Here is a 23,012-nt window from a genome sequence, read left to right as displayed (position 1 = left end):
GACTATAAATACATAATGCCCTAATTGTTGAGGTGTCAACTGCTTATATTGCATTACTTTTCTGCTTCTGTTAGTATTTACTAGCAGGTGCCACAGGCTTGTTGTCTAGTTTGTTAAGCACAGATTTGATATTTTAGGTCTTGCATATTTTTGTTCTAATCAAATATTTTGTTCCACAAATTTGCTGGTATTGAGACATAAAATTAATGTGGTATATTTCCTACACTGAAGTCAAAATAAATATGCTAGATCAAAACAGGTAGAGACAGTTGATCACGTATTTTTATGTTATATGCAGTCAAATCCTTATTAAAATGACGTACGTAACCAATATATTACACCAATTTTAGTAAACTTCTCAGGAAGACTGGAGCAGTTCTACACTTCTGTCCTCTTTTTAGATTCTAGTAAAGAAACAATCTGTAATGTAGCAAAATGTTGTGTAACAGCATGTGAAATATGGAAGCAGCTGGTTAAAGTAATTAGACAACTACCTTTACTGTCAAATGCATGTTGAGTGCTTGAATATGATGGCAGATATTTTTGTTTCTTTTAAAGTTGTTATTTTGTACTGAAATAAACTCAACTTAGAAATTATCATTTCAAATGGGATAGCAAACCATTGCTTGCCTTACCCATGATTCAGCATCAAACTAAACATAGGTACAGCAGTTTTCCCACCATTTCAACCTCCCTGCTTGTAAGGTGACAAGCAGGATTTGCTGGTATGTCTATACACTCCCCCTGGGAACAGGGCTGGACTCAGTAAGGTAAACAAGAGTTTCACCGTATGTTTGAGGTTTTAACTGGCTGACAGTGCAATATGAGGCAGAGTTTCACCCTTTTCAGGCCATTGTCATTAGAAGGGTGTAATTTTCCTTAGGACTGCACTGTAGGACCACGATCCATGGTTAGGTCTAACTGTTGTCAGTCATTCTGTCTGCATTAGGGTGATGACAGAAAAAGAATCAGAAAAAAGAATGAGTAGCCTGTAGTTGTAATTCAGATACACTGGCAGAGAAAGTAGGCAGACAAAGCATCTGAGTACATGCATGCCTGGTTTCAATAATTCAGGCGCAACATGATGAAGTTTGCCAGGCTGCGTTGCTACTCTATTTAGACAGAATTGCAAATACTGGGATGATAAAAGATGATCTCTGAGAAATCTACACCTATTTATGGCCAATGAGGTCTTACTTCTGTTTTTTACATTTGTTTCATAAATAGTTTGAGTTCCATACACCTGGTTTCTATACCTGCTGTCATACTCTTCTTTGTTTTCCTCCATTTAGGACCTGCAATGGAAATCATTACAAGGAGGACTTCAGTGAGGTTTGCACTGTGCCTAATGACCTTTTTGGCTTGTGAAGGGAATTTAGAAAAAGACAACGCATCTCTTTTGCACTTTACATATCCTCTATACAACACCACAATCTACGAAAATGCAGCCCCCAAGACCTACGTGGAGAGCTATGTCAAAATGGGCATTTATATCACTGACCCAGCATGGAACATCAAATACAGAATAGCTTCTGGGGACACTAGTAGTCTGTTTAAAGCAGAGGAACATATTGTTGGAGATTTCTGCTTTTTGAGGATTAGAACCAGAAGTGGTAATACAGCCCAACTGAATAGGGAGATCAAAGACAAGTACGTGCTAATAATCCAAGCCACTGAGAAAACCTTTGCTTATGAGGCTTGGGCCAAAGTCCTGATCAACATTCTTGACAGAAATGACTTGAAGCCACTGTTCTCTCCCCCCTCTTATAAGGTAACCATCCAAGATGACACACCCCTAAAAACCATCATCACTGTAGTCAGCGCCACAGATGCCGATGTGGGCCAGAATGCACTGTTCTACTATGCATTAAATACAAGGTCACAGTTGTTTACGATTCATCCCACCAGTGGAGTAGTAATGACTGCAGCAAAACTGAATGCTACCCACAGAGGGAAACACCAATTACAGGTCCTGGCTGTGGACAGAATGAGGAAAATCTCGGAGGGAAAAGGCTTTGGAAACTTGGCTGATCTTACAATCCAGGTAGAACCATCTATCAGGAAGCCTCCTGTTATTACATCAGTGATGGTGAAGGCATCTCATTCTACTGAAGACCTTCTGTATGCTACTTTGAGTGTGGAAGCTGATGGGTCAGAAGCTGGGATAGATTCTGTTGAAATTGTGGATGGAGACCCAAAAAAGAATTTCAGATCTATCAGATCATATGTGGGAAGCAATGAATTCATGATCGTGTCAGCCAAAGAGATCAATTGGCATGACTACCCACATGGTTTCAATCTCAGTCTGAAGGCCAAGGACAAAAACAAACCACCTGTTTTTTCTCAAACCATAGTTGTTCAAATACCACCTTTAAAATATACCTCTGTCAGATTTGAAAAAGATGCATACCAAGTCCAACTCAGTGAATTCTCACCTCCTGGAACTCATGTTGCTATGGTTAAAACCATTCCTATTCTCCCAAATCTAAAATACATTTTAAAACCTACTTCTGACAGCAAAAACTTCAAAATCAACCCTCAAACAGGCCTGATAACTACAGCCAGACAAATAGATTTCCAGGAACAGCCCCACTTTGATCTTGAGGTTACTACTAGTCACAGTTCAGCCTCTGTAACAATTTCTGTTTACATTATTGACTGCAACAATCATGCTCCAAGTTTCACCCAATCTTCATACCACAGCAGCTTTGAAGAAAATCTGCCTACTGGCACCAGTGTCCTATCAGTGAAGGCCACAGATACTGATTCTGGGGAGAATGGTTTTGTCACATACACCATAGCCAACAAGAGAGCTGTTCCATTTGTCATTGACCCATTTTCAGGTGTCATCTCTGTCTCTAAATTAATGGATTATGAGCTAATGCAGAGGTGGTACCATCTACGTGTCTGGGCATCAGACTGGGGGTCTCCTTTTCGCCATCAGACAGAGGTCTATGTTTCTCTCATTCTGAGTAACGTGAATGATAATCTGCCAGAATTTGAGAAGGTCAACTGCAATGGAAGTATTCCCTGGGATTTGCCTGTTGGACACTCTGTGGCCACCATGTCAGCCATTGATATAGATGAGCTACAACACATAAAGTATGAAATTATGTCTGGAAATGAGGAAAAGCTTTTTGAACTGGACCCTATTTCTGGGGTGATTTTCCTTAGAGCTGCTCTCACAGATCTCCATGCTGGACTACCAGATTTTTATTCTCTCAAAATTACTGCTACTGATGGAGATAACTATGCTGTCCCAACATTTGTAAATATCACTGTAGTCGACCAGGACACCCCAGTACACATTCAGTGCGAGGAAACTGGTGTGCTGAAGGAACTGGCTAAGACCATAATCCATTCTATGGATTCTCAGTCTTCAGAACAACACCTCAGTGATGACACTTCCTTGAATGTACACCTCATAAACCATCATGCACCAAAGTTTGAAGATACTTTTCCACGATCTATTGATATCATGGAAACAATCACTGTCAATTCAACCATTGCTCACTTGACAGCTATAGACAGTGATACTGGCTTTAATGGAAAGATGGTCTATGTAATATCTGATGGAAATGATGATAGCTGCTTTTACATTGACACAGAAACAGGTTTCCTCCGAGTTTCCTCTCCTTTAGACCATGAAAGAACAAGCTTCTATGTACTTAACATTACAGTGTACGACCTTGGCATTCCACAGAAGTCATCATGGAAGCTGCTAGCAGTGAATGTTCTGGATACAAATGATAACACTCCTAAATTTTTGCAGGATACGTACTTGGTTACAGTACCAGAAGACATAAAAACAGGCACAACGATAGCAGTGGTGAAAGCTGATGATGTGGATACAAATGACAATGGGAAGATAAAATATTCCTTTTTAGCACCCATTGATAAATTTGCCATCAATAGTATCACTGGAGAAGTGGTAGTCACTGCACCCCTTGACAGAGAAGTGTGGCCTTACTATGTATTAAAAATTGAGGCTAGAGACCAACCCCCAAAAGGCCACCAGCTATTTGCAATTGCTGATCTAGTTATTTCTTTGGAAGATGTAAATGACAATTCTCCACGTTGCATCCCAGTTTTGAACAAAGTAAAGGTCCCAGAAGACTTGCCTCTTGGGACTACGTTGCTCTTCCTGGGAGGCTTTGATGCAGATACCGGCTCAGGGGGAGAGCTGAAGTACAGTCTGTTCAGTGATGGTGAGAATACATTTCATCTAAATGAATTAACAGGGGTTCTGCAGTTGGAAAAAGAGCTTGACTATGAGAAGCATGACTCTTACAATCTGTCTGTAAAGATCAGTGATGGTGGGAAGCCCCTTTCTCTCTCATCTCTCTGCTACATTGAGATTGAAGTTTTGGATTCCAATGAAAATCTGCATCCTCCTCGCTTTGATTCTTTTGTGTATGAAGGGTGGGTCAAAGAAAACAGCCCAGAGGGGACTTCTGTGATGAGTGTAACAGCTCAAGATGGCGATAAAGGGAAAGATGGACAAATCCAGTATTTCATCAGAGATGGAACAGCCTTGGCTTTCTTCGATATTGAAAGGGACACAGGTAATAATGGGGTGCTGGAGGGTGTAGGATGCATGGATCAAATGACACTGGTGTCTGAAATTTTTATTTGCCAGAATTTTCTTGTTCCACCTCTCTTTATAAATTATTCATAATTCCTGTAGCATGGAGTGGATCTTGCTTCCCTGCAGTGAATTATACCCTAGTAGAGAACCAAAAGTGCTTGAATGCATGCCTCAAGAATCAAACAGCCAAAAGCTAATACAATCCAACATTCTCAAAGAGACACTTTGGATTTTCATATTCTCCTCTTTTTATGAGATGGCATTTTCTGTTTAGATTAAAGCTAGAGAGAAATTGAGTGAGAAATTGTCTGGTTTGTTGTACCAATTAGTCATTTAAAAAGTTGTAAAGTTTCAAACTCATATTTTTTATTAATATGGAACAAAAACAAAATTTAAAGACCCTGTTATATGGCCTGTTGATAACAGAAGTGGTGAATGCAAATTATATGACACGGACAGCTAAAAGATTTCTTCATGATGTTTAGAGATGATGAAAACAACGTGTATATTTTCATTGGCTACTTTGTCTCTGAAGGAAAAGAAACCAACTTACTTTTTAAAGGGAAGTATTGTGTATGAATCTCTCTTTATTTTTTGGAATCCATAGAACTTTTTGTATTTCCCTTAGGTACTATCTTTACCACCAGACCATTAGACAGAGAATTCAGCTATCGTTATTGGCTTACAGTGCTAGCTATTGATCAAGGATCTGTCCCTCTGTCTTCTGTGGCTGAAATTTACATAGAAGTCACTGATATAAATGACAACCCACCCCTGATGTCCAGTCCTATCTTCTATTCTTCTGCCATGGAGAATTCACCACCCAACACCCCCATCCTTCAGATTGAAGCAACGGACCCAGATTTTAGTTCTCAAGGGAAGCTGACCTTCCACATCATAAGTGGAAACCATCAAGGATACTTTGCCATTAATCCTGTCACCGGTAAGAAATTTTTTTATTTATTTGGGACATTTTTATGCCTGCTTCTACAATCCTGCTCAAGGCAGCTAGTTTTGCTCGAATAAATGCAGATTCTGTGTTTGTTATTTAAACCTTTCCTGCCTCACATATGGTGTTATACAGAATGCTGTCTGGCCTTTGGTGCCTACTATTTCTGAAGTCTGAATTTCAAAATTTAATCTTTGTTCATAAGAAAGTAATTGCAATGTCAAAAACAAAAAAAAGTGCAAATTCTTTCCTATTTTGACTTTACAGTTTCTAACAGGTGAAGGAGGGAAGCACAGGAAAACATAAAATTAACAATATGAATCCTTCCATGCTATGATATCACAATTCCTCATTGGCAAAGGAGATCAGGATGTGAATACAAACTTCAGGCTGTTAGAAAGCAATGGGGGAGAGGAAACTCTCAGGAAATCTTATGCTGAGTCCATTAACCCTTGATGACTAAGTTCAATGTTGTTTTGTCCTGTTCCATCATTTTTTTCCTCCTTTACTACTTGTTTTTTGTTTGTTTGTTTCTCTCCTCTCTAATGTTACCAACGTGACAAGAGAACAGAGGAGAAAATATGACTCAGATTTATACTAATTTTTGTTGCCTTTTCTGCCTCAGAAATAGGTCGGGCAACGATAGAGGGAGGGAGGAAGGAGTGATCACACAGTCTCACTCAGCCTGGTACTGTTTTTAATCATTCATTGCAGTTATCTTGCTGCAGTTTGCTTCTGTGAAAGTAGGTCTGCCTCTAAGCATGGGCAGAATGCCTTTTCATTGCCAAAGAACAGGGACAGACTGGTTCTTCAAAACCTCCTGGTGGGCTGCTGCCCTGGATGGCCATTGGTAGCTAGAAGCAAGCTGAACCATGTGGCCACTGCTGTGCTGGCAACATGAAAGGGTCCACTCAGCTAGGCCTGGACTGTGTTGACAATATCGAGCAAGGAGCAAGAATGAATTCCCTAGGCAACAGAGAGGTGGATGTTCTGCAGCCAATCTTAGCCCTCAAAACCTTGATAGGCAGCTCTGCCTACCAACCAGAGAGCTCTCATTCTGCAAGGGAGGGGTGGATGTTCTGCAGCCAATCTTATCCCTCAAAACCTTGATAGCCAACCAAAGTGTTCCCATTCTGCTCTATGGAGCAAGGAGCAAGAATGAATTCCCTAGGCAACAGAGGGATGGACGTTCTGCAGCCATGGCAACACCAATCTTAGCCCTCAAAATGTAGATAGGCAGCTCAGCCTGCCAACCAGACAGCTCCTATTCTTCTCTATGCAAGCAAAAAGATATAATTAATTCCCTAGGCAACAGCCATGGCAACACCAATCTTAGCCCTCAAAACCTTGATAGGCAGCTCTGCCTGCCAACCAGAAAGCTCCCATTTGTTACCAGAACTGCTTTTTATAATGGGGAAATTAGCTTAGCAGCCTGGAACTAAAATTAGCGCGGATCTTAACCAACATTTACGGAGGTCCCAATTCCAGACACTCTAGTGACAAAGAGGCAGACTACAAATAGGTTCAATAAACACGTGTATTTACTAATAGTGTGGTGTAAGCCTGAACTTGCACATACACACAAGAGGGCATACAAGGACTAGGAAATGCAGAGTAGGAAATATAGAGACGGTCGCATTTGCAGGTACCCAACGATGATAAGGAAAATACTCACAATCCTGAAGCGGAGCAGAGACACAACAGCGAGGTGGTCCAATGCCAGCAATGGATCCACGGACAGACAGCAAGGGGGTCTGGATAGGAATGGCACGCACCTGGCTGGGAACAGGATAGGATGGCACGAGCCCCATGCGGTCTGAGAGACCAGCTTAAATACCCCAAAACGTACCCTGGGGCTGGTGCTGTACTTGGTGGTTCTCATAGATTGAAACAAAGGCTCTAATGGGTTACTGAATGGCTTAGATGGGCCACTTTAGGAATCTGATTGTGATAAGTGACACCTCAGGAAGAGGGGACAAAAGAGGGAGGGGGAAATCCGAGTGGGCTGAATGGATGTTCCAGCGGACAGGGCTTGTCCTGATGTCATCAGCTCTGGAATGCGGAGGTTTCTTTGAGATGCATTCTCTAAGTGCTTGGGATGGTCGGCACTTAGCTTCTTCTCCGGGGCGGCTCCTAAGATATGCAGAGCAGGGCGAGGTACTCTCGCTGCGGACGTGGTGTGTCCGCTTCGCCGAAATGGCTTCCCAAAGCAGGCTTCTTCCCTCAGTCTTCTGGCTGCCTAAGAACATGGTTGCCGGCAGGGCATGGCGGAGGCTGGTTTGCAGGTTGCCCAGTAGCGAGGGCAAGCTCGGGGACCGGCCCGCGGGAGGATCCAGGTGGGAACTGACCAGGGAGCACCTAGCCAGGCTCGCTGGAGGTTTCCCCGGCAGGCGCCCGGCTGCTAGCAGTGGCTTGGGCCCAGATGAGGCAGGCTTCCATGGAGGCAGGGGGAACAGCACGTAAAACACAGTCCATAGAAGGGAACAGGCACGGTCCGTGACAGATGGTAATGCAGGCACGGGGCACACTTGTAACAAAGTCCAAACACACACTGGGAGGTCCAGGTACAGGTCTGGGTAGGGTTGCCCAGGAAGAGAGTCCTTTGTGCAGTTATCCAGGCATGGTGTCAGGAAACCAGCACAGTCTATTGCAGCAGCAAGGCAATTAACAAGCAGGCAGGAAACTGACACATGTATCAGAGCACACACGTGCAGGGCAATCTTTGTGTAGCAGTAAAACAGCAATGCGGGAAACTTTAACACAGTTCATGGCAGGCCTTAAAGCAGGAGAGGGGGCCTACTTGGCAACACATTCTGCTCTATGTGAGCAAGGAGAAAGAATAAATTTCCTAGGCAATGAAGGGGTGGATGTTCTGCAGCCATGGCAACACCAATCTTAGCCCTCAAAACCTTGATAGGCAGCTCTACCTGCCAACCAGAGAGCTCCCATTCTTCTCTATGCGAGCAAGGAACAAGAATGAATTCCCTACGCAACAGCTGGGAAGGTGTCTGTGTGATGAGTGAGGGGGTTCTTCCCCCATCCTTTTCTGTTTGATTTTGCCTCATTGCAACTTTTTGGTGCTGCTAGCCAATGCAAGTCAATTGGCATTTGCAACTCCAGTATCTACTGGAAGTTTCTTGGTGGTGGCCACTTTGGGGGTTTTTTAACTCAGATGTCCGAAATGCAATCTTGACCAAACTTGGAGGGTGGCTAGAGGAGAGGCTGCTGAAGATTCTCTGCAAGTTTGGGCTCTCTGGGCATGAAGGGAGCAGAGCCAGGGCTGCAGGAAGTGACAGACCATGGACCAACAAACTGGTCCATGAACAGGGCTGGTCCATGGAGAGTTCGTGGTCTGTGGTCTGTGAAAATTGATGGACTATGGGCCAGTGGTCCATGGAGTTTTCCCAGTCTATGCTCACCTTTAGTGTAGGCTTGCACATCATCTCCATAGCCCTAAGCCAGACCCTAGAGTGCTGTCAGCATCATGGAGGCCACTTGGCTCATGTTGCTCCAGGGCTGTTTTAAACATCCCTCTCTGCTTCTGCCAAAGATTAACCATACTCAAATCCCTGAGTTCTTCTCTCCCATAATCTGAGGCTAGGGCTAAAGGACTGATAAGAGATGATGATTTGGCAGGACTAAAGCCCAGGCCCTCTCACCACAGAAAAAAGAACTACTTCACTGCAGAAGGCCAGAGAGCTGAGGTGGCATAGTATTCAGGCTATCTTAAATCCCTCCACATCTCACAACAGAAACATCAGGTAGAAACATCTAAATTTGATCTGGCTCTGGGTGCCAGGACTGCAAACAGAAAAAGAGAATTCTGACATTGTGCAGAATTCCTTTTTTCGCTATTACCCATCTATGGAATGATCTGCCGACATGCGTAAATCTAGAATCTGTAGTTTTAGTAATGAAGGTGCTGATTAATAGCTATATCCGAACAACAACAACCTTTCCTAATGCAGTTTTGAATCCTACCTCACAGTATTATATGCTGCAATATCTCTTAAGTGGTATATTACTTAAATGGACAAGGAGCAAATTTCTTTTCCCTAGATTACGAATGGTATATCATACTGCAGAGATATTAGCTTCATAGACCCATACATTTAGGAGCAGACATGGAGAAAATCACCTTGTTCATTTAATATAGGTTTAATGAATATTATTTCCTGGGAGATGTAATTTACCCTTCATACTATGAAAGGCTTCACCAGCCCATTTCCACTCATTAAGCTTCTATTAAAGGGGCAAGACGTTAGTCTCTAGGCCTGTTGATAACCTTAACTAAAACACAAAAGGGTTTTTTTTTATCTTGGATTTTGTTCTGTCCATGACTTTCTTGATCTCTTATACAAATGCTAACCATTTTATAGACTGTAAACATTATGAAATCTCTAACAAAATGAGACAAAGTTCCCAAATACACTCTGAATAAACTGGATGGATGTTCTCTAGTATAACAGTGACCCCTGGGCATCTTCCTTCTCTCTCTCCTGTAACCCCTGCAATTAATTGAATACCTGAGCTCTTCTCAGATGCTCCACTTGTAAAGGAATTCAAGATCATCACACATTTCTATTTCTACATTACTGTAATTCTCCCAACTGTTTAGAAGCTTTTCACTTACCTTCCACATCATTATTGCTGCCACTAATGAGCTTGTGGTTTGTCTGCAAAGTGTAAAAAATGGTTTAGTAATGCCACATTGTACAGATGTAACCTCTCTGTTGTAAACAGAATATCAGTCCAGTGGCCATGCTACAACATGCAACCTACCTAGCATTTGGCACTTAAAGTGGAGTCCAATTAAAATCCATAAATTAAACGACTTGAAGAATGTATGTAGGTTACTTATATGTAGTTTTTTCTGTTTAGACTTCTCAGACCCCTCCCGTCTGTATACTCTTATGACTCCTCAGCATAAAGTTTCTAGCTAGAGCCCTGCTTTCATATTACACTCATGCCAGCAATTCACTCTTCCACTGTTTATTATCTTTCTATGTCTGCATCTCAATGTTTCACATGGTGGTAAAAGTCCATCTAAGGTAAGGAGGCAACATTAGGGGAAGACCTTGGCTTCTATGCCCTGTTGTTGACCCTCCAGGGTAACTTGCTGGCCAGTGTGTGAGGCAGGATGCTGGACTAGATGGACCCCTGGCCTGATCCAACAGGGCTCTTCTTGTGTGATTCTTTTTGTACTATTTTAATTAGATAATTCATCTACTTAAGATAACAATTATCAATGTATTGCAGTGTGCTTAAGTAGGGTCCTTGGTTACAAGCTTGAGCAACAGGAGCAGCACTGTCAAGAAATTCTCTTTTGGAAACCTGGGCTTCTAACATATCCAGTGCAGCAAGAAACTATCAACATCCACTAAATTCCTCATGCTTTGCGACTTGAGCTGTATTTATCACATGCTTTGTTTTTCTCAGTTTTCACAAAGGAGGTTTACACTTAAGTCTGTTTCAGTCTTTTGCCTCCACTATGCCTCTTGTCATCGCTGGCTTAGGAAATTGATCTTTCCAGGTTGTTAAAATCCTATTAGTGTTGAATGTAAACAACATCCCAAAAATGGTATTCTGGATCTGGTACTGGGCCAGCCCCACAAGGTGGTACTACTCTATGTGATGCAATGTTACAGGCTTCAAGCAATGCCCAATGTGGATAAAATAAGTGATGTTATACTGGCAGTATGACTGTATGAAGGATATGAATTGGGGTATATTGGGATAGCCCATCAGTTTTGAGTTTGTGGCTGTGGCTGACATGAGGGAGAAGACAGATGTTCCATATTGATTTCAGGTAATAAATATGAGGTGATAATGTGGTGGCAGAGAAAGATAAAATGAACAACACCACTTGAGGACTGCAGGCAGTGGATTTCACCTTTGAATGTTCTTTCACATACAAAGGTCCATGCAATAAAAAACTAGTGTATCAGAGAAAGATTATCCCATTTCATTGCTTGCTGTGCTGGTAAGATGGGCTTCAAAATGTGATCCTCCATAACAGTGTTAAAGTTGATTCTCTAACCTCAGTTCCCCTGCATGTGTGAACCAACACTATGTGAGAATGTATAGATTTCAGCACAAATTTCTCCATGGTTGGGCACCTACCAAGATCCAGGCCATTTAAGGGCCCATCAAGAAAGATAACATCTCTAGTTTAAAACAGAAACTCTGGGAGACATTCTTATTTCATATAAGTGGAATTGGGACAATGAGCCCTACATGAAATTATAGCACATCCTGGAATCCTTTGTAAAAGTTGCCACAGGCTATTCTGGAGCGTGCCTTCATTTCAAGCAAAATGCATGCCAAGTCAGAAGGAGTTTGGGCTGCCTGCAAACTGGTCAGGCCACATGTAAAGAGTGAATGTGCTCCTAATTACTGGAGTACTGTTAGGTCATGCATTCCACCCACTGTCCAATTTTCCCCAAGGTCAGAGTTATATAAAATTGATTATGCTAAGAATAAAGAAGTTATGGTATTACTGGACAAGAACTAGGGTTGCAAGGCATAGACTATGTGTAAAGTGCCAGGCTCAGACTGGCAACTAATAGAAGATCAAGTGTCAGGTCTTCGCCCAGGCGCAGCTGCACTTGGCACCCTAACGCTTCTGGAGGACCTCTGACACGCAGTCTCACCCCACCTTGGTTTGGTCACCACTGCACGAAGCACCTTAGCACCTGACGAGGGCTACTGGTGGGCAGTTGTGCCCTGCTTCTGTTGGGGCACTGTTGCATGGGGTGCCTTAGCGCCTGACAAGGGCTGCTGCCGGGCGGTCCCACCCCACCTAGGTTGGGGCGCCACTGCACGAGGCACCTTGGTGCCTGACGAGGGCTTCTGAGAGGCAGCCGGTAAGCTTGACGCCGGCGTCGAGTCCATGGCCAGAGGGGGGTATACCTCACCCTCGCACCCTCTCATCCATTCCTCTGCCTTATTTGCCTCTTGCCTTCTCTTGGACTCCCTTCCATATTAAGCATCTTCCTTTCCCTCTACCTCTCTCTCTCTCTCTCTCTCTCTCTCTCTCTCTCTCCTTCTCATGCTGTCAACAACTCGCTCGCTCACCTCCAACTGCTCCTCAACTCCCACCTTGTCTTTCTCTTCTCTCGCCCTTATATGGGGGCCTCTGGGAGGGGCACCTGCCCTATCCTCCCAGCCCTGTCCTATCCCTGTGGAAGCCCATTCCTTTGGGCTTGACAGGCAGTGGCGTCAGCCCCCATGCTCTTTCCTGGGCTGGCTGCCCTCTCTCACCCCGTTTGTGCTCCTAGCATCCCATTGGAGGGTGGAGCTGGCCAGCTTCCACCTGCCCATCGGACTCACTGCAGCTTTGGCATCTCTATCCTTCTTGCTGTTGCGGTGAGTGGGTCCCCATAGCTGGAGCCAGAGTCTGTTCCTGAGGCACAGCCTAGCTGTGGGGCGGCCCATGGCTGCCTGGGTCCTGGTGTGGCCTCCTTCCCCTGTCCCACTGATGCTCATGGTGGCAGTGGCGGCGGCCTTGCTCTGTCCCTCCGTGCGGCAGGCCTCCCTGGCATCAGCGAGGATGGCTGAGTTGCCGGCTCCTGGCTGTCTCCCATCCCTGTCTCTAGGTGTGTCTGGGGGCTGAGCCTTGGACACTGGACACCAGGTAAGTCAGGGACATGGAGAGGTGGCTGTCAGCAACAGTGTGACATCACTTCTAGGGAAATCCCAGGCATGGTATCACACGTCTCTAGGAATTGCCAGAAACTCTGTGGTAAAATCATAGAGTTTTTGATGATTCTAGAGAAGGCTGCAAATCTCTCTGGAAATGACAGCACATCATCACTGATAATGATTTTTTTTTTAAATCCTTTCTCCCATTGGCCATTGGACTGCCAGCAGGCTAGGCTTGCTGTGGGTGGGAAATCTCTCATCTCTAACAGGCATATGGTAATCCTAACAAAGACCTGAGAGTGGGTCTCAAAGACATTCACTAAAAGCCCTGGCAGACATGGAGAAACGACGAGGACACTTCTATCTTGCTGGCTTGGTTCCCCTGGAATTTGCCAAAAGCACCAGCTCTTTGACTACAATTTTAACTTTTAAATCGATGGCTATGAGGAGTTTAAATTAGCCTTGTTAAGAACTATGACATTAACAAGATCCACTAGATGAATTTATCTTGCTGAAATCTCATTTACATGCCAGGTGAGCTCCATATTGGGTCACCTTGATGCTTCCTCTTGATTTTTAAGTTTTTATTATTGTTTTATATTTTTACATAACAACAAGAAGATAAAACAAAACATAAGGAAAGGACAATAAAAGGGGAAAGGAGGGGGAGCTTCCATTCAGTTTGGCTATAATTTAACATACATTCATTAAATCCATTTCTGAATAATAATATCCTGTAATATAACTATTCAGTACCTTAGTCAAATTTCAGATAAAGGTTTTCATCCAATTAAAGAACGTTTTAAAAGAACTACATTTTGGAAATTCCATTAAATAAATTATGAAACCATTCCAGATTATTTTAAAATTATCTTTCTTTTTTCTCCCCTGAATTAATCTAATCTTATGTGTTAATTTTTCTAGTGTTGCTATATTTCTTAAATTAGCACGACACTTATCCAAGAAAATCTCTTTAGCGTTTTTCCAGCACTTGGGCAATAAGTATCCTAGCTGCAACTAAAAGAAAATTAATAAGTTTTTTATTTACATTGAGAGTTCTCAATAGTAAATAAATTGAGCAGTGCTAATTCAACAGTCAGTTTTTTTTGTTCCCAGGTTATTTTAACAATCTCTATAAATACTGATTTCCAAAGATTTGCTATAACTGGACAGGACCACCACATATGTAAGAATGTACCTAATACGCCACATCCTCTTCAGCAATTTTTATTCTCTATTTTTATTAAGTGGGCTATCTTAACTTGGGTCAAATTCTGCCTTTAATGCATGGTCTTGTAAACCTCTTGAAATGGATTTATAGGGAAATCGTTGAAATATTCATTTCCAGTTGTCATAAAATTTAATATTCAATGCTGCATCCCAATTTTTTTTAATCTGTATTGAAATTTGTCCCTGATTTAATAAAATCCTATATATTTTAGTAATTAATTTCCCCTCTTCCCAATCTATATTTTGAATTAATTATGGTTATTTGATTGAGAAAAGAGTCTGTGCACCATGAACCATAACTTTTAACTGATATAAATTTTGGGTGGTACAAAATGGGGGTCAGTGGGGAGATCCCTGCCATAAAAGGGCTATGGAGTGTTGACAGTGGATTCAACTTTAATTTTTTACACAAAGCATTATCAAATAATAAATAATCTGATACCTCTTTAAATTTAAAACTCTCTAACTCTAACCAGTTTACTTGATTAGAAGGGGATAAATAAGGGATTAGGTTTCTCAATTGATATGCATCATAATATAAGTAAATGTTCAGAATGCCCCACCCTCCTTCTTGAATAGAGTGATACTGTAGAAGTTTTGTCATTCTTGGTTTTTTAGAATTAAACATAAATTGATCTTATTTTAATTGCCAGTCCTTCAAAATCTTGTCCGAGATATGGAGAGGAAGCACATAGAATAAAAAAGATAATTTTAGATGAAAAGACATATTAATCATTGCCACTCGAGTGGTAACAGCTGTTTTCTGCTTTGCTGATTTAATTAGATCAATTGTTATCTGTCTCCACAGTGTTTTACAGTTATATTGATACATTTTATTTAAGTTTTTTGGAATAGATATTCCAAGATATCTAAAACTTTTATATACTAATGTAATATTTAAAGTATGAGAGGCTTTTAACTGAATTGTAGGGTGAACGTTACGGCATAGCATATTAGATTTTGTAAAGTTTACCCTGAGGCCAGAAATTTGATTGAACTTTGAAAGTTCTTCCTTTAAAGGTTGTATAGCTTCTGACAAATTAGTAAGGGATAGCAACATATCATCCACATACATTGTTAGCAGATGTTCTTTTTTTCCACATTTAACTCCTCTAATATCTTGATTAGATCTCAGTTTATAGCTAATGGCTCCAAAGCTAATATAAAAATCAATGGGGAAAGAGGGCATCCTGTTTAGTACTGTAATTAATATTTATTGAACCAGAAACACATTTATTGTTATTTTAGCAGTATATGATGAATAGCCAAAATGGGATTATTAAATTTATTTCCAAATTTTTAAAAATATACCTTTTTAAATTACTTTTTAAAGTAATTCCAATGGACTGAGCCAATGGACTTTATAAAGCCAATGGGCGTTATAAAGATCTAGAGCTATTACTGTTAATTCTAAATTCCATTTTTTAGAATGAAACAAATCTCTTCTAAGGTTATACTACTATTTAACAAGTCCCTGATCCTTTGTTCCAGCTGTGATATGTTCATTGAGAGACAATAATTATTCATCGCTGAAAATTAGATCTGATTCCCCCATAAAGATTATTATAAAACTCCACAAAAGATTCCAAAATCTCTTTTGGTTTATTAATCAAGTCCCCCTTGGAATTTTTAACAGCCATAATCAGTATCCTTTGCTTGGCTATCTTGATTTTATTAGCTAATAGCTTAGAACTCTTCTCTTCAAATTTGTAATACCTTTGCTTAGTGTACCATAATTTCAATGTTGTTCTATTAATATTTAATAAATTTAATTCCTCTTTTTTTTGTTCTAAGCTTGTTTTATTTAGAGGGTATCCCAATCTTTTATATATTTCCATTAACCTACCAATTTCAGCTTTCATATTATTAATTTTTTTCCTTATTTTTTAAATATTGTTAAATTCTGCATGTGTGATCCCCTCACCACCTCTTTCATTACTTCCCAACAAAGAGTGAATGAAATAGAGGCATCTTAATTTTCTTGAAAATATCTTTCCATTGTTATTTTAAGATTCTGCTTACTTACAATAATACTTTGTGCTGGTTTGTTTCACATCAATAATTGCTGTAACAGGAGCATGATTTTTAATTTTTATTATTCCAATTGACATTCTGTGAATCCAATGTAAAGCCTCCTTAGATACAAGAATCCCATCCAATCGTGAGAAAGTTTCATATACAGGGGAGTAAAAAGAATGAGAGTTATCAAATGGATGTAGTTCTGCCCATGATTCACATAAACCAAACTGTTCAATTATCTTACGTAATGCGGGTGTGAATGTCACTTTCACTTTTTATCAAATCCCTGGCCATCACAAAAAAGGGGGGGGGTTATTTAATTTTTTATAGAGGAGGAAAATCTTTCTAGTTTCCTAAAAACCTTACCAGCAAATTCTAGGTCGCCCTTATTTGGAAAATATAATGATATGAGGGTAACTAGTTGGGAAGTTCCAAGTGTACCTTCCACAAAGATAAATCTACCATTAGGGTCTCTCAAAATCCTTTTCCACTTACAATCAATCTTTGAATGCACCAAAGACAAAAAAACCCTATAACACAAAAACTGAATACTCAAGTGACATTAGTAGATGCCTTCTTACACTGCTATGAAGTAGCAAGAGGGCTTGCTGCCACCTGCAATTAAAAATGAGGCTAGACCAAAAGAAAAAGGGGCACTTAATCTGGGAGAGGGGAGATGTCAGCCTACCCCTGTGAAAACAGGGATGTTAATTTCTTCAGTCTGTGTGTTCCGGGTGGGGGGAGACTTATCATCTATTGCATCACCTTATTAGTCCAAAAATAATAAAAAGAAATCTAATCCCCTGGAAGCCCATATAATAAAGAGAAAACCAGGGGGATATATTAAATTGTTAAACTGAAACCAAATATTTCTCTTATGAATTCATTTATAAATTATTCTACTTTGAAAAGAAAAAGGGAAAACCAAGACAATTATAGAGTTGCATAGAAAAATGTAGCATACTATGTTTTACTACATAGGGTGATCATCAATTCATTGGGACAAAAAGAAGAGAAAAATGTATTTCCAAATAAGCAGAGGCCGTTGTTTTCACTTTGATTTACTTTGGAGCAGTCTATCCATGTCTTGTGATTTGTTGAGGCCAGTTTTTGGCTTTTTCCTTGCCTTACTAATTAACCATTCTTCCTGCCTTCTTTCTGCTTTCCTCTTTAACTTGGTCATTATTATCTACTATTCTTCACCGTTACACAGAGGTATGATGGGAGGAGGGGACAGCTTTAGACTCTCAAATATACTCAGCATTTCCTTAGTGTTTGAAGCTATAAATGTTTTCTACTCTTGATGGACAATCAACACAAAATGGAAACCCCATTTAAACTTAACTCTCTTTTCTTTTAAAATATCAGTAAAACAGTGTAATTCCCAACATTGCCTTAAGGTCTCATGAGCCAAGTCTTGTAAGATTTGCAGAGGGGTGCCATTATGAGATTCTTGCTCTTTTCCTTTAAGACCATGGACAACCGCTTCTTTTAATGTAAAGCGATGAAAGCTGATAATAATATCTTGAGGCTTTGAATTTTTATTTATGGAGCCTTTGAGGCCAATACCTCTGTGCACACGTTCAAAATCCGTTGCAGCTATCAGTGTTTCTGGTAGCAAAGAAGTAACCGTTCAGCCATAAACTCAGGTAAATTATCTTTTCCCACAGTCTCCTCCATTCCACATACTCGGATATTATTACATTTCTGTTCTGTATCTCTGTTAATTTATTCTTTATAACAGAATTTTCACATTTCAGAGTCAAAAGGCTTTCCCCTCCCCCATCATAGCTAACAACCTTTATTAGCGGTCACTAAATCAAAGGCTTCTAATGCTGTAGCTTCTACTTCCTCTAATCTTTCCATCAAAGTATCTAATTTAGAGTCCCAGCAAATTGGTCATGCCAACCAAAATTTCTGCCTTCACTGAGTCACTGGCATTTTTAATATCCTTGATTTTTTTACTCTTATATCCCTGGTCAGGTATATCCGATTCACCTCTGTTCCAGAGTCTTGTCTCTGCTATCACCATTTTCTTCTCTCGAGGTGGAGTTGATTCCAACTCTTTGCAGAGAATAGAGGCAGTATACACTGGATGTCTGTGTTAGGTAAAGAGGGTTTGAGCACAGTGCTAACATTTGTTACTGCAAACCTTATAAAATTACACACAGAAGCTAATGTAATGTGAAATGAATTACTTTTGCTAGGCTTCCCTTCAAGCTGAATCCTGCCAACACATCCTTTTTACTAATTAGGCATTGGGCCTTTCCCTCTTGAAAAAACAGATTAAGAAATTATGCTTGTTTATCTGCTTGTCTGTAAGAAAGAAAAGGAGCAACATTGGCCATTAACTTCAGTTTTATGTTTTAAGAGGGACAGCATTTTCTGTACACTTCCTTGCTCCCTCTGCATCCTTTTATTGATTGATTAAAGACCCCAATCTTGACTCATATAGCTCACCTTTTTATATATTGTGCTCTCACTGATTTGGATAATGAATACCAGGTATTGCCTATTTTAATATCATAGGCTCTCTAGTGTTAATTGTAAAGAGTAGTTAAAACATCTGTCCTCATTTGACAGCGTATGACCCCAAACTGGATTTCGCTTGTGATTTAAAGATAGGTCATGCCAGTGGCAAGTAACCTGATGTACTTCTTTTACATTTTTTTTAACAAGGAAGAAAAGATGACAGGAAAGAGTAGAAGAAGAAAGGGAGAATGACAGAAAAATACATAGTAATAGTTTTAAAAGGTACGGCTGCATGAGGGTTAAATGTGCAGTCTTGTGAAACTTGAAGGCTCTATGTTACATCTGTTGGCAAAGATTTAGATGCTTAAAGACACAAATGCACTCAGTGGACACTGGACTGAATACTTTTGAGAAACTAAAAACTTTGGGTTTCTAACCTTCACTTCTGCAGCAAGTTTATGCATGCTTGGGTTGTTCCAAAATTTAATCTGTCTTTTGTCACCAGGTTTGCATTCTTGGATTTGCCTATTTGGGGAGTTAGGAATTAGAGACATGAACCAAACATGTACAGAAACCACCCCTGCCGCAGATCATCATCTTTTTATTATCCCTCTTTCTCAGTGTGGGAAATCGACAAACAGTTCTTTAAAATATCTAATTTTTCATATGTACATTCTATTACCAAAAGTCCATGTTTTTCCTAAGCTTAAAGGAGTAGAGAATGGTAACATTTTAACAGTGGCCTCAAAGGGCTTGTTATAAGTTTGCCAACAAGCCTGGAGAAAGAAGGTCCAGTCCCTTTAATAAATAAATAACATTCCATTAAGCCTCTACCAGGTTATGTTATTTACCTCCGTGCCATGCAAAGTTTCAGTTATCCACACATTAATCCTCTATTAAAAGGGTCAGAGATAGGCATGGCAGCCAGTGGGAGGGTTCAGGAGGGCAGGAGGGTTCAGGAGAACATGGGGCAATATGTGATGTTGGCAATTTTGCTGACTTCACCCCATTGCTAACAGGTACAACCTGGAAGTGACAATGGTAGCTCTAGGAATTGCTGGAAACTTAAACTATTGAGTTTCTAGTGATTTCTAGAGCTGCCCCATGTCACTTCCAGGTACACCCCAGAAGTGACATACTGAATTAATCTCACACTCTGCCGATCTTCCCTTATCTACCCTCCCCATCTGGGTTATTCAGGGATCTGATAAGCCCTACCTGTCCAGCCATCATGAGTCATCAATCATTTTCCTCATCTTTAGTTCCTCCTAGGAAGGCACTAGCCAGACTCTCTCAATTTTATTGTTTTGCCTCCGGTCCAAACATTAAATTATTGTTTTGGGGCAGAGACACACAATCGTACCCCAGAGTATGTTTTACATTATAATTGAGCTGCATTATACATTTATACAATTCACGTTATAATTTGGATCCACTTGCACGCCCTCAGAGACATCTGAGCCCTCTCCCTTCTCCTTCCTGGCGTGAAGTGCTTGTCGCTCAAAGCTGTTATCTCATGGGCATCCTCCTCATAGACTGGTAAATATCACCCACTCCTCAAATCTCTATCTCCCATTTCCTCCCTATTTTCTAGTTAGCTCTGTGTGTGTGATGTGTATTTTATACAATTTCTCTTTATTGTTCCATAAATAAAAACTCTTCCTGTTGAACATCCACCTGTTTATTCAAGAGTTCTCTAGAGGAATGCTCCTCATATACACTGGTGGAAGAATCTCGCTAATTTCCCCCCATCGCCGCTTCTCTTTGTACGCTAATTCCCCCAACACACCAGGAGACACCCCCCACCCACCCCAATTAGGGTAACAGCACTACTACTGTGTGCTTCCTTTCCTGACAGTTTGCCTTCCTGTCTACTAACCCTTCTGCTTTAGGTTCTTTCTGGCACTGTCTCTCCAATTGTTGGGGTATGAACTTGCCAGCAGTCAGACCAGGGTTTGCGGTGCAAGGGCATTTCTCCTTCTCTCTCACAGAGTGGAACAGAAATCAAGAGACATCTTAAAGACTAATAAAGTTTATTCCAGCATAAACGTTTGTGAGTCAGACCTTCATGGGCATATGGATTCAATCAGTTCTTTACAGAGACTTTTATAACCAAATTCATAAGGGGGTGGGTGGGAGAATTGTAGCCGAAAGAGTCAGGTTGTAAATCCCGTTTTAATTTATTCAGGTACGAGTCTCGATGAAAGAACACACAAGTTATTTTAACACCAGTCTAATTGCCCATACACAATAGTAATTTGAAATATAAACATGTATCAACAATGGATATGTGAAACATGCAGTCACAGGTGCAAGGGTTCTCTCCCCCCACTCCACCACACCCCTCTCTTCACCTACAGCCTGCATCCGAGAAATCTGGCAGTTACTTGAGATTGTACAAAAAGCTGTAAATTGAAGAAATTCACAGAATCTGAAAACAGTGATGTTAAAATTGCACACACGGTACCTCACAGAATTTTGGAGGATAAGCAATGATATTTTTAGGCAAGCAGCTTCAACTCATTCAGGGTGTTCTTGAGAAAAAATTAACATGTCAATAAATTGTCTCTCATTGGTTTAACTCTTTAACTTCTAATCTCAGTTTGGGCACAGGGCCAGGACTTTATACCCAGTTCCACCTCTGCTAGGATAAATTGGTTTTAGGGTAACTAACAACAGTGCAATGTTGATTTTGCTGTTCCTGTTGTAACATGACTGGCTTTTCCTTACCTCCTCTTCCTGATAAAAAGCAGAAGGCAGGCAACCTGCAGCTGCAAGCAGAAATGGTTTGTTCCCAAGGTCTGAAACAGACAAGCTTCTGCTAACTCAGAGCTAGAACTGAGAGTTTAGAGAGAGGTTTTACCTTAAAAAAAAAATTAACAGTGCAATCCTAATCAAATTTAACCCTCTTTAGGGTTGCCAGCCTCCAGATGGGACCTGAAAATAGGGTTGCCAGGTGATGGTTGGCAACTGGTAGAAGATGGGAGGCAAAAACATGGAGCACCAGCATCATGCAAGGCATGACATCATTTCCAGAGAAACTAGAAGTGATATTATGTCTCTCTAGGAATTGCCAAAAACTCTGTGGGGAAACCATAGAGTTCCTGGTAATGCCTAGAATGATGTGAGTTCACTTCCATTTTTTTCCAGAACTCATATCACAATGCATGCCCCAACTCCAAGTGGTAATGGGAAAAAAGGGTTGCATACAGGAGGTCTCCCACTATAGTGGAGGCCCTTACAACCCTACCAGAGATCAGTTAGCTTGGAGAAAAATAGCTGCTTTAGAGGATGGACTCTATGGCATTGGATCCCTCTGAGGCCCCTCCCCAAGCTCCACCCTTGAAATATGAAATTTCCCAGTTGGCAACCCTATTCTAAGCCTATTTATTTCCATGGATTTAGAAGGGTGTAATTGCACTGTAAGACAATTGTGCATTAGGTCCTAATCCTATGCCTAAAATCTGCCAGGCAAGAATATACAGGCTGGCCAGTTCACAATGCTGGGCTGTTTCTTTCTCACCAAGTGATAGGAGAACAGGTACCATTCTTCTAAGCTGTTCGATGTGCCATGCAAATTCTGATTTACCACAGTCTCAGAACACCTCTACTTGATAGACACCACATTTCTGTATTAGTAGAACATGGAAAGTCAAGGACTTCCTGGCTTGTTATGATGATTGAATGGAACTTAGAACTAATGTCAAGATCAGCTCATTTGTAGGCCAAATGTCGCGATCAGCATTAGCAAATTCATACTGGATCTTTTGAGGAATTTAGAACTGAAGCTAGTCAATCACAGATTATAATTTTCCTATTGTAAAGTAGCACATATATTAAACATTAACAGGGAAACTATCCCCTTTAACAGCCTGTACTCCCAGTTCTTCTGTTTTTGATAGTGTTGTTATGATTTGTAATTGATTCTTCTAGGCTTCTCCTTGATTCCAGTTTTATTATAATCTCTGCATGTTCTAACACTATTGCTCATATTTGTGCGCCTTGGCAGGAGCAAAAGACCACAGCTTTATTTGGGTATTATCTTAATTAACCATTAACCACAATTGCTATCAGATCTAGTTACAGACCTTATAAGGAAAGGAGTAGTGG

The 23,012-nt window shown here is 40.8% G+C and overlaps 1 protein-coding gene across 1 annotated transcript in view; it reads left to right on the top strand.

Moving 5' to 3' along the window:
• Positions 1 to 1,300: 1,300 nt before the first annotated feature.
• FAT2 (FAT atypical cadherin 2) overlaps positions 1,301 to 23,012 on the top strand; it is a 109,766-nt gene continuing 88,054 nt past the window's right edge. The window contains exons 1-2 of the mRNA XM_054976362.1: positions 1,301 to 4,565; positions 5,217 to 5,531. Coding sequence (XP_054832337.1) covers positions 1,301 to 4,565; positions 5,217 to 5,531 — 3,580 coding nt within the window. The remainder of the gene's footprint in view (positions 4,566 to 5,216; positions 5,532 to 23,012) is intronic.

Source organism: Eublepharis macularius, chromosome 4 (assembly GCF_028583425.1).
Source record: "Eublepharis macularius isolate TG4126 chromosome 4, MPM_Emac_v1.0, whole genome shotgun sequence".
NCBI lineage: Eukaryota > Metazoa > Chordata > Lepidosauria > Squamata > Eublepharidae > Eublepharis > Eublepharis macularius.
This window is presented reverse-complemented; position numbering and strand designations above follow the sequence as displayed.